Raw genomic sequence first — 13,327 nt, 5'->3', positions numbered from 1 at the left:
TCAGTCTGAACAGCTGGATAATCATGTAACTAAGAGAGTTGATCGCAATCTCCTTAATGCTGTTATTCATTTTGAAAATCCTCCACGACTCCTCATTATCTGAGGACAAAACACAACGCCTTTTCTCCCTGTTTGGAGACTGAGGGACCTGGTCAGGTGGTAGAGTGACTGCTAAATTCAAAGCCACAATATATAATAGATAGATATAAAGATAGCTGATAATATATAACACTGTGTTTTCATTATTTTACTTAAAACATATTTCAGCCTTTGCTTACTAAGTTAGGTGCCAGCCTCAAATCATCAACAAACAACCATAATCTGGGTTTGTTGTTGACGTTTTGGTGAGTTTTCTTCAGCTATTGTTCCACATGAAAACAAATTGACAAATTGAAGACAAATTGAGCCTTTTCTTCCATCTAAGTGCTTTGTTTTACGTTCTCTGCAAAAGCAAAAGTCCTTGTAGAGTCAGACTGAAACAACAGGGACCTATCTGAGGTGTCGTCATGGTGATGGTCACTGATACCACAATATAATTTGGGGAATTTGGGAATTTTTAACTAATTTTCTAGATGTTTAGAATCTTCAGACTGCATCTAAGTTTATCTTTCAGGTTTATGTTGTAAAAGTCATAAAAGTGGTGGATATGGAAAATAGTTTCATTTATTCTGGCCATTGTTTGGAGGTCATGGCTTTACATTTAAGTTGGAGCCTCTCTTTGTCACAATGTGTCCTGGTGTGTGTCCACAGGACGGCCTGGTCTGTCTGCTCCACGTCTGTCGAGTGCCTGTTCTGTCTTTACAAGAGTGTCGCTATAGTGCAAAAATAAATACGTTTGTAACGCTTATTAAAAAAAAACACTAAATATTATTAACAACAATAATAATTATATTATTATTAAGATACTTACTGACAATTATAAAATTATCATGGTAACCATGGCAACATAAAGAAGGGTTTGGTTCCAGCAGCTGAGCCAACTTGTTTCTTTCAAGTATCTCTCCACACACGCGCACACACACACACATACACACAAAGTCCAACTGTCAATGCAACTTGAGTAAATTTAGTTTTTAGTTTTTCAGCCCATTAAAAAACTTTGAAGTTATTACAAAAAGGTTTTGTGAAATAACCATCATTTGTCAGCAAAACATCAACACAAATAGTGAACTAAGTTGCCTTGAAATTTTGACTTTTCTTTTTTCTTTACAGTGCAAACATGCTAATGTGTGTGTATGCACATACACACATATGCATGAATGGACAAAACATAAACACAGCCACACAAACATCAAAATTATGCTTCCAAAAAATAATACAAAAGAGTCTTCTTCGTTCTTCCTCTTACAGTTTTTAGAAAGTAAACAAGAGCGGAACAGGAAACAAAAAAATCAATAATATAGTAATACTTGAATCAAGTTGCATAGTTTTGAGATTTTTTTGTAGTTTTTCAGGCACCTCGTCTCTCCAAGGTCTGAAGGGTCAAACGGTGCTTGAACGTCTCAGCAACATAAATAATCGTCTCACCTCCGTTTTATAACAAAAATATATTAGATATTCTTTTTTTCTCTCTTTTTCTTTTTTTTTTTTGAAAGTGCCATTAAGACTGAGTTCTGCTGGATGAGGCCAGAGAAAAGTCGTGTCCTTCACGTTACAAAACACATCTGAGCCTTTTCTGTCTCTGGCCCTCTCCAGTCCAGTTCATGGTGCTTGGACTGCTTCAGTTTGGGTTTCCATTCTTACGAGCAGCCGCACTCCTCCACGATCATGTTCTGGATGTCCTTCTTGATGATCTTCTGCTCCTCGTTGTAGTAGAGCATGGACATGGCGCGTAGCCGGGTTGGCACACAGCACGACCTCAGGTTCTGGAAGGGACTGTAGCCCCGCATGCGGTAGTGGCTGATAACGGTGGAATGGAAGGACAATGTGGACCCGGTGATGCTCGCCACGTGCGATGGGCACTCGCCCTCGCAGTAGTTGGCGTGGTAACCAGGTGGCGCTATTATCCAGTCATTCCAGCCGATGTCTTTGAAGTTGACGTAGAACTGCCGCTTGCAGCAGACGCGGACCTTCCCATCACACTCAAGCCCTCGCTTTCTGCGGCGCCGAGACTCGGTGCCATCTCCCTGCCGCACCACGGCCATGAGGAAAGGCCGATGTGATTGCTCTCTCTGATTGGCTCTCTGCGAGGTCTCTGATCCGCCGGAGACCAGGACGAGTGTGGCGCCAGCATCAGCACACAGTGGGCAGGACACCCTCAGGCTCAGTGTCGAGCTATCAGTGCTCTCCAGCAGTTGTTGGACTGCCTTGGACACCGGGAAGGTGTGCCAGCCACTGCGGCGGGTGTCCACGGTTTTCTCCGCCAGCAGGATGTCGTCCTGAGGTGGTGTTGAGTGACCACTGGGGGGTCGCCGCTGCTGGAATAGGCGGATGGTGACTTTGGCTCGGCTGCGGTTGGTTTTGGCCAAGCGGAGGAAGAGCCAGACGTTGGCCTGTTCCACCAGCGATAGGTCACCACCTTCCTTTGACAGCACGAAGTTCACCAGGCCCTGTGATTCACCTGTAGAGAGGAGAAGAAGAAGAAACGATGTCTCAGCTCACTGTGGCTCCACACAAACTCTGCAGCAAAGGTCACCATGACACAATGTTTCACTACAGAACCGGGACCACACACACATCTCAACATTTTTTGATTCGTCGAAAAGATTTTTCAAGCTTAACTTCATTGTACTGGACAGCAAAGAATTTTCATATTGCAGTTTAGTGAATGGCAAGTGTGTGTTCAAATGAGTGTTAAACAGTGAACACAGTGAGTTTAAGTACATTTATTTTCATCTTCAGTAAAAAAGCCACTTTCATTTCAGGATTATATGACCCTGAATGCCTCAGCACACACATGGAAACATGAGATAAGTGTGTGTCCCAAAGTCTTTACTTACATGAAATCAATAGTCTGTCACACACACACACGCACACACAGACTTGTGTGAGCCACATCAGAGCTATTGAGTCATATGCACACACAGCAAACATTCATCATTACCCACTGTGACATGACCACACACACACACAGAGCAGCTTTCCTGCTGACTCAGCAGTGGTTGGAGGATTTGCAGTTAAATGAGCCACAAACTGCAGCTCAGTGCCAATAAACTAGATTAAAAATGGATCATCTAAAATGATAATGTATTATTAACAATAGTGGGAATAAAAAGTTTGTAAAGTAAATATAAACGGGTGCTGAGATTTCCTGACCTACTGACGAAGAATGTAAAATAATTGAATAAAGTAACATCATGTGCGTACTCATACTGCTATCTTGAGTATTATTGCATTATTTATGTATAATCTCTCTTCTTCTCAAGTCTTGTGGAGTAGTTTGTAGGTGAATTTGTTGGATGTTTCAGGTCTTAAGTGTGTCAGACAGACAGACATCATCTCAGCACATAAACACATGGTGGATCTGTACAAACAGCAAACACACGCATGTGTATCAGGATATTTTCCAGGTTTGTAAACCTCCAGTCAGTAGTCTAATCACCACTTTGACCACCTAATTACCAACCTGTGCACTTACATAAGCACTTTGCATCATCTCTCGATCTCTCTCTCCGAGTGTGTGTGTGTCTGTTACTCTCTCTATCTCACTTTCTCGCTCTCTCACTCACTCTCTCTCTGTCTCTCTCTCGTAGGCGTCCATACAAAAAATCAAAGTCACGATTTTTTCAGGGTATAAATGTCAGCAGCAGTGATGTTCTGTTAAAAGATCTGAATGGTGTGTATGTGTGTGTGCGTAGGCGGTCGCTACTTTAGTCCATTAACACTGTTTAACTGACAATCAGGAGGCAGTGATCTCACTTACATCATCATCACTTTAAAATAATTAAACACTAAACGCTCTGTTCATTCACGGTTTCCTAGAATAGAATTCCTGCTGTTTGTTATCAAGTCTGCAGACTGTTGGAACTTTATGATTACAAAGTATCAACACCAAACTGAAACAAACTCCAGTACAAACAGTAAGAATGTAACCGAAGTGAAAGCCAACAAGTGTCAGAAGTAAAATGTACACAAGTATTCAAAGCAAAAGGCTGTTAAACTAACAACTGCACTGACATCATCATCTGAGTCCCAACCAGAACAGAAGAAAGAGAAGTTCTGGGCCATGTTCTGTTGCTTCTGTCAGGTAGTTTCTCTCTGGTTGATCAGGTACTGCGAAACACCCAAAGACCAAACATCACTGATGGGTCAGAGTCAAACTTTCCCTTAGCCTGTGACACATTTTCATCCGGCAATTTTCTCATCAACCCTTCCCCGTATCACAGCAGAGAGCGTTTACACTGAGCGACGGTTTCTCTTCCTTTGGCGTCTCTCCCGGCCTCTGGAAGTTTTCTCCTAACACGTCATTTCTTTCTCTCTATCTAATCCCCTTCCATTTACAGAAGACAGATCTTTACAAACCAACGTCTCAACAGACATCAAACTGTTTCCTGGTCTTTACACACACCCAATTCACACACACAGAATGAAAATGTGCTTTTGTATTTCCTATAAATCTCTGACTTTAAGGGTTCTCCACAGAAAAGTATTTGAATGAAAAGGACTCATTTATGATGTCATTACTTCACAACATAACTTCAAGTCTTAAGAATTGAAGGTTTGACATTGTAACTGAGTGTTTTTCCAATATGGTGTAGCTGTTGAATGCAGCGTCTCTTCAAAGTCACCTACAGAAACACACCCATCATCTGTTCACAACATGAGCTCGACTCTGAAGAACACACTGTCAGCAGCTTCCAGACAGTTTCATAACTCCAACATATTTTGACTTTTATATATCAGATGGAGGCTAACGAAGCTAAACAACCTGACCGCTGACACACCTGACACAAACACTGTGTAAGCCTTATCACGGCCTTCAGATTGCGGCAAGAGTCTGTTTGGGAGATCATTTGAAGTGGAAGAGGACGTGTCTAAACCTCTGACTCAAACATGGACTGATTGGAGTCTCTGAGAGAAAATGTGTGAACGTTTGAATACCACATCCTGCTGAAAAATTAGCAAATCTGATTCAATCTCTGTATCTTGCCTGGATTCACCCATCTGAAGCTCGAACTCACAGATTTTCTCAGTTTGTTTTCCAGCATCGTCCCTCTCTGGCAATGATGCTGGGGGAATTTTATTTCCCTCTTCAGTTGATATCGTGTCATCATTGGAGCCCAAAGAGTTTCCAGCTAAAGCCTTTTTCATATTTGGGGCGAGGTGAAAGTCTGAGGGGCAAATCAGGTCAGTAGAATGGCCGCTGTGCTAGTTCAAAGCCACAGACACGGCTAGCAGCCAGCACGTAATCACTGTGTGTCGGTCTAGGAGAGGAGTCTCCTGACTCTTTGTGGTTATGATGTCATCATCAAAGGAAAAGTTTGAAACAGAACTTCACAACAGGCAAAAGCAGTTCATCCTTGTCCACTTCACTGCTCTACATGGGGTCAAGAGCCACAGGTTGAGACACGTAGAAACAGCAGCTACATTTAGACTGACCACACCCTCCAACCTCACTGTTCAAACTGTTTACTGAAGATGGAGAACACAGCAATCACACACACTTCACCCATCTGTCCAAACACAGCCGCTACTCATGACAAACTGTATCTTTGTGTGAGTCTGTGTGTCTGTTTGTGTGTGTGTGTGTTTGCTCTATTGTCCTCTTGTAATCCCTGCTTAAATGCTTGGATAGATGAGCTGCGATGGACGGGGCAAAGCTGAGCAAACCTCTGCAGGGTGTGTGTGTGTGTGTGTGTGTTTGTGTGTGAATGTGTATGTTTGTATTTGGGTGAGGCTGTGGGTTTTTCTCTTGGTTTTTGCTTGTTTCTTGTTTGTAAAATAGTGGGCAAGACACAGAAAGAAAGACAGAGGGAGAGAGAGAGAGACACTAATCTCCCTCTCTCCGTCCTTCTCCAAATTGGAGTTGGGGATCATTGGTTTTGGTCATCTGTCACACACACAAACACACTCACTTGTATGTTGTTGTATTTTCCAGTGGCACAGAAATTAATTAACTCTGCATTGGTGGGAAATGTAATTGTGACATGCAGCACCATGGTACCATAAGGAAGTTTGGATATTAAACCACTACAAAGTAAACAAACTAAACAAGGACATTCCAAATCGTCATCAATCTGGCACAAATACTGTAAGTCTTTAGGTAAGAACACATCAGCTGTGGAGGATTTCCTGAAGGAATGTTCTTTAAAAATCCTCCACAGCTGAGTCAATATTAAATTGGTAACTGAAGCACCTATGAGTTGGAGCATTCTATGCCAGCCATCCATTCACCTGCAAATCAAAATCATATATGTAGGTATATGAACGACTGAGGGATAGATGATGATACTTCTGCAAAACGATACCGCTACTGTATGGCCTTGATGGTTGGGCTCAGGACTTATCAATCAACCCTGTTAACACAGATGTCAGTGGTGACAGCGAGTTGTTTAGAGAAACCTTTAAATTGTGAATGTAAACACTGAGGGACTTTGAGGCTCCTTTAGCTTCCTGAGGCTGTGTGGGACCAAAATCTGCTCCAGATTCTGGGAGTTGACGCCCTGCACGGCCTGATTGGCACCACATGTGAGTCAGTGTGGCTGTGTTAGTAAACACACACACACACACACACACACACACACACACACATACACAGTCACAGGATCTGGCCAGTATAACATGTGAAAGCAGATATGCATGGTGCTGTCAGAGGGCCGGTAAACAAAGCGGTGAGGAGGCATTGAACTCATCGTGGCTGAGTGACATGTGGAACATCCTGAACGTCAAACTCACTCTTCATCATCCCTGTGCTCCTCTTCTCACCCTACAGACCAAAGCTTTTTATGTATGTGAGGCTACATGCTGCATGTTGATGCTGCTGTGGCCTCAATCACACCGTCCTCCCTTTAGTTATTACTCACAAATGTTCATACCAACCAAATCTGGCTAATTCGTAAATTATTGCAGTTAGCAGTAACGGGGCGGGTTAGCAGCTACCTCTTACACTGTCAGCATAGGTTACAGCTAGCATTAGGGGGCCACTGTTAGCATAGGTTAACAGCTACCATTTAGGAAACACTGTTAGCTAAGGTTAGCAGCTAGTAGGGAGGCGCCACTAGCATAGGTTAACAGCTACCACTTAGGAAACATTGTTGGCATATGTTATTAGCTGGCATTTATTAAGAAACAGTGTTAGCATAGGTAAGCAGCTCATATTGATTCATATTGACTTGGATTAGCAGCCTTTTATGAATTGTTTGAGCCCTCTGGCAAATTTCATATAATGTAGGATGATTCTGATAGCACGTTCTTCATTAAACGTGTTTAATTGGTCGTAAAACTCTTGCAGGTGTGGTTGACTTAAATACTTTGCTGCCGGTTGTAATTGTAACTAAATAAGATTCATTACTCAGGGAAAGAAGCGCTGAAACACTAAACAAAATACTACAAAGTGAAACCAAATATTCAATTAGTTTCTGTTTTAGGACACTATAATTTTATTATATGACGGCATAGTAACTATCTGCCAACATTTACTGAAACATGCTATTAGTTCTTCTCTAACTTAATTAGTTAGTTAATTAGTTTTTGACTCATCAGACATATTTTGGTTCCTGTGGGCCCCTAACACACCAAACCTGCACATGTGTGTTGGTTTATGCTGAGCTGTTCCTGCTCCCTGTAATCTGTCATGTGTTTATTGCGGTTATTGTGTTTTCATTGATTTAATGGCATACTTTATGGCGTGTTTTTGATTTCAGACCTCATCTACAAATCAATTTTCTCTCATGGGACAATAAATTTTGGAGCTACATTGAAGATGAAATGCTGGCTTCTCTCTCTCTCTCTCTCTCTCTCTCTCTCTCTCTGTGCGGTTTATTTATAATAACAGCACCTAAAATGGCCAGTTTGAGAGTCAAATATTCATTTTTCCAAATATGGGGTTGCTTAGCAGACTGGGAAGCTAAGACCTGGTTGAGGTTTCTGAAGGTTGTCAGGCCGACAGCGTTCTCTTCCCTTCTGTCTGACCAACAGAGATCAGAACAGGTCCAAAAAACAACCATCACATCAACCATGACCGAGGATCAGTGTATTACTACTTATCACTGTTTACAGGAACAAGATGAATCAAGAATCAATCAAGGACCTTCACAGTGTATCCTATAACCTAGACTTGACCACTTCTGTCCAAATTCTGTAACACTTTTTTCTAAGTTAAAACTTCTTCGATGACCCCTAGATCTGTCATGTCCCCTCTTTTTTCCCTTCACTTACCCCCACACTAACTTGAACCTATCTATACTTTGCAAAGTCATCTCTTACTCACTTCCTGTCCTCCATTATTTGTCCAGAGAGTCACAGAAAGAAGAGATGTCTCGTTCTGACTCTGATACGTCTGATGTATGGCCATGGCTTCATGTTTTCAGTTTTCGCAGATTAAAAACTAAATTGTTATTTCCACATTGCAATGCAGGAACTCCTGATTGGTCCCAGTTGTTGTCTGTTGTGTGATTCATCATTACAAGCGAAGAGGAGCTTTGGTTACACATCAAAGTGATGTGGCGGGATGAGCAGGCAGGGAATCAAGCCCGCTACATTAGGATTACATGGACATAACCATAAACACGTGATAAAACCAGGATACAAAACACAGAGGGAGGAAAGATGAGAGAGGAAGAAAAGGAGGGTGAGAAAAAAAGGACTTGAGAGAAAAGAGAAAGTTACTTTGTCTTTTGCTTGATTTGAAGGATTGTGACTCATACTGATGAATTCATGTTGAACCAAAGAAAAACACATATTGAATTATTTTACACCTCACTGTTCTGGAGTTTTTAATCAAAATGCAATATTATAGCAGCCCACATGGTGGCGCTAACCATTCCAAAAACCTAATATTCCTTTCTTGTTATATGGCCTATTAAAACCTCTTTTGTAGTTTTTGACCTGAATAACACATATTTTCTGTCTTACTCTACTTTCTATTTTGGTATATTGCTGAATAAGATCTGAGGGTTGCTCGTTTGATTCCCCAGACAGACATGAATGACATCAATCAATTGTGCCAGAATGTCCCAGAATGGATCCTAAAACAATGACTGTTATATTCTGTCTGCCAGGAGAGGAAGATTAGATTGAGGTTAAAAAGAGATGAGAGAGAGATGAAAGTGGATTGTGGAATGTCGCTAATGATGTGTTCAGTTAAGATCAATTAGCCTAATTGTCCTCTGCATGTGTGTGTGTGTGTGTGTGTGTGTGGAGAGACAGAGGGAGGAAAGGGGAAGACAAATGGGAGGAGGGAGAAATTTAGACAAAAAGTGAAACAGAGGAATAGAAAGTTTTTGAGGCCGACACTTCATCATCCTCTCCTTTCTCTGTCGCCCAAAATAATTACCACACTCCGATGGGTCCCTGAATGCATCACTAACTCCTAACAAAGCACAAGACTGTCTGGGTGCAAAGTGTTCTCACGGCTGATTGAATCAAATCTGACAAAGTAAAATTTTTTTGGTCCATCCGGATGAGACGTGACACTCCCTGACTTATGATTATTACCTCTGACCCCCTGAAGCATAAAAGCCATCGTTGCATCTTTTCTTTTCATTACATTTGTGGCTTTTTTGTCACCTAAAAACAAACAACAAAGTTTGAAATCCCTGCAGTTTCAGCTTCACAATCAAAATTATGACAGAATAGCACGATTTGCTCTAATTAATCTTGAGGAATAACTTACCATTTGGCCTGAAGGTGGCGCTCAAGGTACGATAGAAGAATGCAAAACGACTTGGACCATCCTCTGAGAAGCATTATCATAATTTAAATAATTCAATGAATTTTGACATATCTTGACAAGCCTGTGGGGGGCGCTGTATGGAAGATTAAGCACTTGTTCCTACACTATTAAGAACACGAGAAGACTAGATGGTCCTAAGAATGTATGAGCCACCCTGAGAGCCACGCCCACATCTGCACCCCCCTGCAGCACACATGGCTCATTACCATCAGTTAGATTCACATTCACATCTCTGAAGGTGGCGCTACAGAGCAAAATCGTTTATGGACCATGATGTTCTACAGGAAATCCCACGAACACCTGACAGCCAATCAAAGACCTCATGAGCAGAGATGGTTAAGGTTTGTCTGCCTGTCTGTCTGCCTGTCTGTATGCCTGTCTGTCTTTCAGCCTCTTCCCGTCTCTCCAACTCGCTCTCGCAACCGTCTGTCAGAAGTGTTTCAGCTCTCTGACCACTTAACGAGCATCTTTGAGCACACACGCGCACGCACACACACACACACACACACACACACACACACACACACACAAACACACACTACAATGACAGGGTAAAGCCCTCTGACTTTAAGAAGATAATGAGGCATTCTTTGAAAACAGCAGGAGGCTATTACAGCAGTCTGTGTGTGTGTGTGTGTGTGTGTGTGTGTGTGTGTGTTTGAAGGGATATACAATGGATAGAGTGAGTGATTGCGCAGGTGGAATTAAGTAGGTGAACACACACACGCGCACACACCATGTACGGAGCAAGTGGTCACCAATTTTCCACACAATTGCATTTCTCTCTCTCTCTCTCTCTCTTTCGCGCTCTCTCTCTCTCACTATTGCTCTCTCTCGCGCTCTCTCCCTCTCTCTCTCTCTCTCTCACACACACACACACACGTGCGCAAACACTTTTTGCATAATGTGCACGCACGCACGCACGCACTCACAGCCACCGCACATTCCTTCATTGTACTTGATGTGCAGGTGTATACGCTTACTTAAACACACACGTGAGCGCGCACACACACACACACACACACACACACACACACAGACACACACACTCACATCATTATTCCACACTTACACTAATTTATACACACAAGCTACACACAAGTACACAAGGTACTCTGGATGGTAAATTCCATCCATTTACACATGACACATGCAAAACACACACACACTCACACACACACACACACACACACACACACACACACACACACACACACACACACACACACACACACGCACAGCGGTCCAGGTGTGACAGGCACACTCACCAGCCTCAGCGAACGTGATGATCTCCGTCGTCTCTTGTGCTTCGCTGCCGTCTTCCCCCTTTGCCGCCACACCTCCTCCTCTTCCTCCCCGCCCTCCTGCTCCTCGTGGCAGCTCCTCCTCCCCCTCAATCTGCACACTGCCGTCCTCTGCAACGCGCCCCACGTGAAGCTTTCGCAGGGCGTTCAGAAGTGCAGCGCGCGGGACAGGTCTGGTGATGTTGGGCCGAGCCTGGAGGTGCAGCATGTTGAGGATGTGCCGCTTCACCGCCTCCACCACGTCCTGCTGCGCCGCTGCATCCTCCTCGTGTCCCACCCCCACGTCCTCCTCTGTGCCTCCTTCATTTCTACGCATCCTGGCCAAAGCACAGGACGGACAGAGGGGGTTGGAGGCGGCATCCAGTGCCTGCTGATGGATGCCCGTGAAACCCGGCTGCGGTTTGGAAGCCGGATCTGAGGAGGACTTCGCAACCAGGATCAACAAAGTCCAGCTGAGCAGAGGTAAGATGGACATGGTGATGGGCTGACTGCTGATTGGCTGCTTTAGGTGATGCTGGTGGAAAAGACGCTCCAGAAAACTGACAAGAGAAGATGAGCAGGAGTGAAAGAGTTTGGACAGGGGTGTCCTCCACAAGTGTCTTTCTCTCTTTCGGATATTTACCTCTACCTCTTTTCTCTCTCAGTTCTCTCTCTGTCCTTCTCTGTCTCTTCTTCTGTCTTTTCTTTCCACAGGAGAGGCTTGGACACTGCAAAGTTCAGCTCAGCTCACACAGTCCACCTGTGAAAAACGGAGGGGAAAAAAGCGAGAATTGGAAAAAAAATGTTGAGAAAAAAATGAGTAATCCTTATCTTTTTGTCAGGGACAGATGGCTGTAAAACATGGAGGCGTCACGAGCAACGAAAAAGAAAAAACAAGAAGAAGGAAAAAATGAAAATGTGATGAATGGATGTAAAGGCTGAGAAGGAAAAAATCTGGTGTGGCAGAAGAATCCTTGTTCCTGGGGTGAATTCTTCGCTGCAGCATGTGTGTGTGAGGAGAGTCTGTGTGCGCGCGTGTGTGTGAGGCAGTTTGACTAAGTTCTCCCAGATGAAGGGAGTTCCTCTCTCTCTTTACCTCTCTCTCTATCTCTCAGTGTGTTGAATGTGTTCCCTCGCTCAACAGTTGAATGGTTTTGCCTCAGTGGGCTGGACTCTCCCTCGCTCTCTCTCTCTCTCTCTCTCACTCTCTCACTCTCTCTCTCTCTGTTCTTTCTTTTCCTCCCTTCTCCGTCTCTCTCTTCTCTCTCTTGCTGGCAGGCTGAAGCCATAATTATACCTTCCTCCCTCCTCCCTCCTCCCTCCATCCCTCTCTCTCCTCCAGTCTCCTCCCATCTCTCTGTGACTCATAGCACTTCCACTTCCAACTTTTACCTTCTCCCTCCCTCTCTTTCTTTATTTCTCCATCAGCGCTTCCCTCCCTCCGTTCGGCTGTCAACGCAGCAAAGCCGGGATTCCTTTATTCTCCCCCTCCCGCCCTCCCTCAGCCGGCTGTGAGTTACACATTTAGATGACGGACTTGACTCTCTCATCTACCTGTCTGTCTGTCTGTCTGTGTGTCTGTCTTAGTTTAGTCTGGTTGCTGTGTGCGTACACTTCCCAGTCAACATGACCTCATGCTTTAATGACTGTGTGGTCGGTGGCTCGGTCTCGCCCCATTGCACTGGAGTCCAGTCTTGTATGAATGGGAGATTCCTGCAGGTCAATGATTCTGAATCTAATTTATCATTAAATGCTTTCTCCCACTGACGTCCTTTTAGATAGATATCCTTGTAAAACCCTCAATAGAACCCCCGCAGAACTAACTACAGCTGACACCAGAACATCAAAAACCACTTCGGACACCACAGATAAACGTGTCAGATACTCCTCACAACTCTAAAATACTCCTTCAGATTCTAAAATGCCCTTTAGAATCTTAGAAACCTTGAATTAGCTCATGAGACAAACACATCAGATACCACACTAGAACCTTCTACACCCTCAGAATATGTCACAGTCCTTTCAGAATGACAGAACCAGTGAATCACCCACCCAAGCAGAATTTCCTGAGAATTTCAGCCTCAATTCCCACCCAGAAACCTCTCTAACCTCTTCAGAACATTATGCACACTGTTGGCTGCTGATACAAGGTGTCAAAATTAAGAGATAAGTGGAATATCTTTTCAAGTAGCACTTTCCTTTCTTCGTCACC

The 13,327-nt window shown here is 43.6% G+C and overlaps 1 protein-coding gene across 1 annotated transcript; it reads right to left on the bottom strand.

Annotated features, from left to right (window-relative positions):
* Window positions 1–216: 216 nt before the first annotated feature.
* inhbaa (inhibin subunit beta Aa) lies at window positions 217–12,348 on the bottom strand. The gene is made up of 2 exons (XM_076157935.1): window positions 11,101–12,348; window positions 217–2,560 (listed from the first exon to the last, which is right to left on the bottom strand). The coding sequence occupies exons 1-2, from the start codon at window positions 11,609–11,611 to the stop codon at window positions 1,740–1,742; spliced, it is 1,332 nt and encodes a 443-aa protein (XP_076014050.1). The 5' UTR covers window positions 11,612–12,348; the 3' UTR covers window positions 217–1,739.
* Between the last annotated feature and the right edge of the window lie 979 nt (window positions 12,349–13,327).

Source organism: Genypterus blacodes, unplaced genomic scaffold (assembly GCF_046128005.1).
Source record: "Genypterus blacodes isolate CSIRO-AG114 ecotype Tasmania unplaced genomic scaffold, CSIRO-AGI_Gbla_v1 ptg000076l_1, whole genome shotgun sequence".
Classification (NCBI taxonomy): domain Eukaryota; kingdom Metazoa; phylum Chordata; class Actinopteri; order Ophidiiformes; family Ophidiidae; genus Genypterus; species Genypterus blacodes.
Note: the sequence above shows the minus strand (reverse complement) of the source record. Positions and strands in the feature narration are given on the sequence as shown.

Bases quoted from the DNA above. Each gene is read 5' to 3' on its own strand.
- inhbaa (XM_076157935.1), bottom strand. From the start codon at position 11,611: ATGTCCATCTTACCTCTGCTCAGCTGGACTTTGTTGATCCTGGTTGCG. The intron at 2,561-11,100 runs GTGAGTGTGCCT...TCCTCTCTACAG, and splicing joins CATCACGTTCGCTGAGGCTG to GTGAATCACAGGGCCTGGTG.